Source organism: Haliaeetus leucocephalus, unplaced genomic scaffold, assembly GCF_000737465.1.
Source record: "Haliaeetus leucocephalus isolate CR32 unplaced genomic scaffold, Haliaeetus_leucocephalus-4.0 Scaffold406, whole genome shotgun sequence".
NCBI classification, from domain to species: domain Eukaryota; kingdom Metazoa; phylum Chordata; class Aves; order Accipitriformes; family Accipitridae; genus Haliaeetus; species Haliaeetus leucocephalus.
The window spans coordinates 6,153,678-6,157,805 of NW_010972842.1; the positions used below are offsets into that span (position 1 = coordinate 6,153,678).

At 43.0% G+C, this 4,128-nt stretch overlaps 1 protein-coding gene across 1 annotated transcript in view; it reads right to left on the minus strand.

The window, feature by feature from the left end:
* The window catches only part of TWF1 (twinfilin actin-binding protein 1), a 17,937-nt gene that overhangs the window by 13,500 nt on the left and 309 nt on the right, over nucleotides 1–4,128 (minus strand). Inside the window, exon 2 of the mRNA XM_010574109.1 lies at nucleotides 1,054–1,131. Coding sequence (XP_010572411.1) covers nucleotides 1,054–1,131 — 78 coding nt within the window. The remainder of the gene's footprint in view (nucleotides 1–1,053; nucleotides 1,132–4,128) is intronic.

The window sequence follows — 4,128 nt, forward strand, 5'->3', positions numbered from 1 at the left end:
TATTCATTGAGTGGGGGGGGGGGGGGAAATCAATGGTATGCTAGCATTTGCTACCTTGTGCTAGTGAGACTTTACCACAGTGACGTGCCTATAATGTTACTATTGCCACTTCCTTAAGGAAAGCAGTATTAAAATGTCAGAGGACTTCCTAAGAAAAGCAAAAAGAAGGTAACAGTGGGTTATTTACCTAGCAATAAAAGTATGTATGCATATGTACATGTACACACATGTACCTTTCTCCAGCTAAGAGGTATTTCAGTGTACTGTAAATAAATGAACTCTAGAAAGAACAAAAAAACCAAGGTGCGCATTTGACATATTTGAAAAGATGGACTAAACCATTAAGTGTCTTATACAGTCAACCAGCATTGCTATTAAAAAAAAGTAATTATGCATTCTATCTTGCAATGTTTGCAGCCTTGATCACTTGCCAAGAAACTCAAAGATCAAACTCAGGTTCTGCAACAAATTGTGTAATTTTGTATTTATACATATACGTGAGATTTAAGGAAGAGTTTTAGCTTTGAAAATTTGTCCAAAGTTACAGAATTTTAAAGGTATTTTCTGTGTAGCCAGATTACTACTTAAACATCTGCTTTAACAGGACTTTCTACACACAGCTGATCCCAGTATAAAAGGCAGATAACACATATACTTCATCTAAAGTGACTAGCTACTGTGTAAGAATCTCTCTCTCTAATAAAAGTAACCAAAGTGCCAAAACACTACACAGGTGTGGAATTCTTTTTCCTCTACTCTTTCTTTAGTAAGAAGATAAGAGTAAGCTCATTTATATTATCCATGTGAAATACACAGCCGTTCTTGATAATATATGAAATGACATTTGGAAGAAAAATTCAAATGCAAAAATACTGTAGCATCATACTGAAAAGCTTAGCATCACCAAAACTTAAATGTTGCCTTCTGTATATGAAAGACCTTAGTAACATTAAGTTTTGCAGTTTTGTTTTTTAAACAATTACACATTTAGGTCACAAAACCAACTGGGAAAATATCTAAAAGAATCAGAGAAAAGATTAAAATTTGACTAACCATTGTCAATGACTATTTTTAAAAGCCTGTATTGTCCATTTCTGGCTCCAACAAAGGTGTCTTTAACACTTCCACTAGCTGAAAAAGAGAAAATATAAGTAACCAAATTAACACATTTCACTTCCCTAGAACAAAGAATATTCATGAAAGTAAGAACAACACTGGAAAAATGTACATCTGGCCCCTCACTACAAAGTTGGACTGAAAAAGGAACACAGGAGTGATGTTCCCTCTATGCTGCATACTGTTCCAGCCACTGGCATGCCACAAAAAGATGACAAGCAACATTATGAAATAGCCCTGCTTTCTAGCACACCGTATGATTTTCAACATTGTGAAAATTAAAGGTGACATCACATCATTATTCTCAGGTTTCAGTGTTAACACAGCAACACAATAAAAATATGACGCATCTCAAATTACAATAGCTTCATGAAGTCTGCAGTCTTAGTACAAACTTTCAGACAGAAACTTTACGCCTGCCAGGAAAATGTTAGAGCTTGTCTGGCAAGAGTGCTGGTCTTTCCTAAGGACACGCCTCTGAAGAGTACCAGTGAAGGCTGCCACTCATTGCTCATCTTTCATACCACCTTACCTCTTTCTATGTATCTTGATGGCACTGTTCAAATCCCAACCTAGCACAACAGGATAGCTTTATAATGAATTTACAAAGAAGTAACTTAAAAATATTTTAAAACATCCATAATTCACATTGACACTACACCGCAAACATGATAGACTCAATTCCCTAAGCACACTGAAGAACTGTGCTTGAGTCATGGGAAGATCATTCTTATCTCAACTGCTTTGCTAAATAACCTGAGTGCAAATCAGTTTAATTATACTGTAGACAGGGGGTTGTACAGCATTTATCAAAGAACATTTAGTGCAAGCTGGTCCTTTAAGTAATCCTACAGCATGCAGCATAGCACCAGCAAAACAAACATCAAACCAGGAAACAAATAAAATGGATTATTTATAGTCAGGTTGAGGCCAACTGAACAGATGGTCAGATGGTATCCAGCAACATTACTGTCCATACGCAAAACATTTTAAATTTATGCCCATCGAAGTGATGCCCAGGCCCATTCTGAAATTCCAAAATGATGTGGGAGGGAAAGGGGGTGTTAAACAAACTGAACTGCATTGGGTTACCAGTCCAACCCCAGCTTCATCCCAGTTAGCATCTTCCTGCTAACGAGTACAGACCCTCACTGTAATCTGCTGCCAGGTTTTCTAATTGTCTCTGCTGGTCCTCACCATCCCATTCAGCATGCAAATGCTGCACCACTTTCTAGACCTTTCGGTTCCCCCAGGACTTTTTTTTGTCCTCTTCTTGTCTATTACGTTTTTGTTCTTTGTTCTCTCATTTCAACCCTACACACCAAAACGAGACCAAAATGCAGCAGTCCCTGCACCAATACCAGAACTGTGACAGCTCCTGAAGTAACATTTTGAGACAAGACATTTGAGAAACCACCTCACTATCAAGTGATCTATGCTTTTTTTTTCTCATAAAGGTTTTAAAATTCACAAGAGAGCAATGTGATTTTCTACTTAAACTTTCTGCATAGCAGAGACCTACAGAATTAAAATTTGAGTTTATTTCACAAATATTTCACAGGGAATATTAATTTTAAATTTAGAAGACTGTGAACATATTCTAAGTGTATTCTCCCACAGCTCAACGCATTCTGCAACTTCCTATGCTATTTATCTGCACTGGCCTGTTTGAAAGTCCAGTCCTTTTAGCAACGGCCTGGTACATATCACTGTCCCCATGACTTCATTTCTGTTGCCAGAAAAGAGCAGCCCATGCTGCCAAATCTTGGAATTGTTTATGAGTGACAGTAGCCTGTTTGTAGCTAAAGCCAGCAGTGGCACAACAAGTGCTACTGCTCTTCCAAATTGCAGAAGCGGATGCTTTGCTGCAAGCAGGACTCCTGATTAGTGCCTTCCGAGTTCTCTACAGCTCTCCTCAGAGGACAAAAGATTCTCAAAGACATGAAGGAGAGCAACAGAAGAGGCTCAGCCACTTTTCTTGCTTGTGGTAAGCAACAGGATATTCTTCTGCTCCTCCCTCCAGCATTGCCAGGAGAGAGAACAAGGGAATGAAGAGCCACTGTAACAGTTTTCCCCAGCCTGGAAAAAAAAGCTATCTCAGACGCACCTCTCGCCTGAGAAGGGTTGAAAACTTAAGACAAGAAGCAGCAAAAAAAGAGCAAAAATTGGCATGCGGGAAAGGAAAAGAAGAGAGGCGAAAGGGTGCAGACCAAATGCAGCCGATGGACAAAAAAGGGAACAGAAGAGCAGTTAAGAGCTGCTGTGGCTGGGACAAAAGTCACCTTCAACAATAAATATGGGAGAGCAGGCAAAGTACACGGTACTAGTCACCGAACAAGCAGACCGCAGAAATCGAGGCAGTAAAACCCGACACCCGCCCCCCCCCCCATAATCCTGCAGTATAATCCCTGCTTAGCAATTCTGTGATGCGGGGGGGACCCGGTAATACTGAGAAACAATACGCTGCCGTCTTCTAATTGCTCCTCGCCCCCCTCCAAGGCCTGGAAACATGAGCAAAACAAGGATCCCCCCCCCCTTTTTCCCCTTCGTGGCCTCCAGTGATGGGCTCTTCAGCGGCCTTCCCTGCCCCGGGGCTCCTGGTTCTCCTCAGGGCTCCCGTCCCAAACGGACCCAGCAAAACGACCCTCGGCGTTTCCCACCCTGTCCGACCCATCCCATCCCATCCCAAACCCGCCTGCGGTGACCCCCAGGCAGGGGACAGCTTCTCCCAAAGCCGGGAAAGGCGGGAGGTGCCCGGGGAAGCCCCCACCGGCCCCGGTTGTCACCTCAGGACTCGCCCCGCCGCAGCAGGACAGCCCGCGCTCGGGGAAGTTACCTGAGGAGAGGGGGGCCGGGGAGGGGGGGGGGCTGCTCGCCGTTTATGGTTTTTTTTACAGTGAATACTTTCCTCAGGCGGGCTCCCCACCGCTCGAAGGCGGACAGGAGCGGTTAGCCGTGCGAATAAACCCCGCGAGTCCTCGCCTGACTGGGGACGAAGCTCTGGGTTCGAGC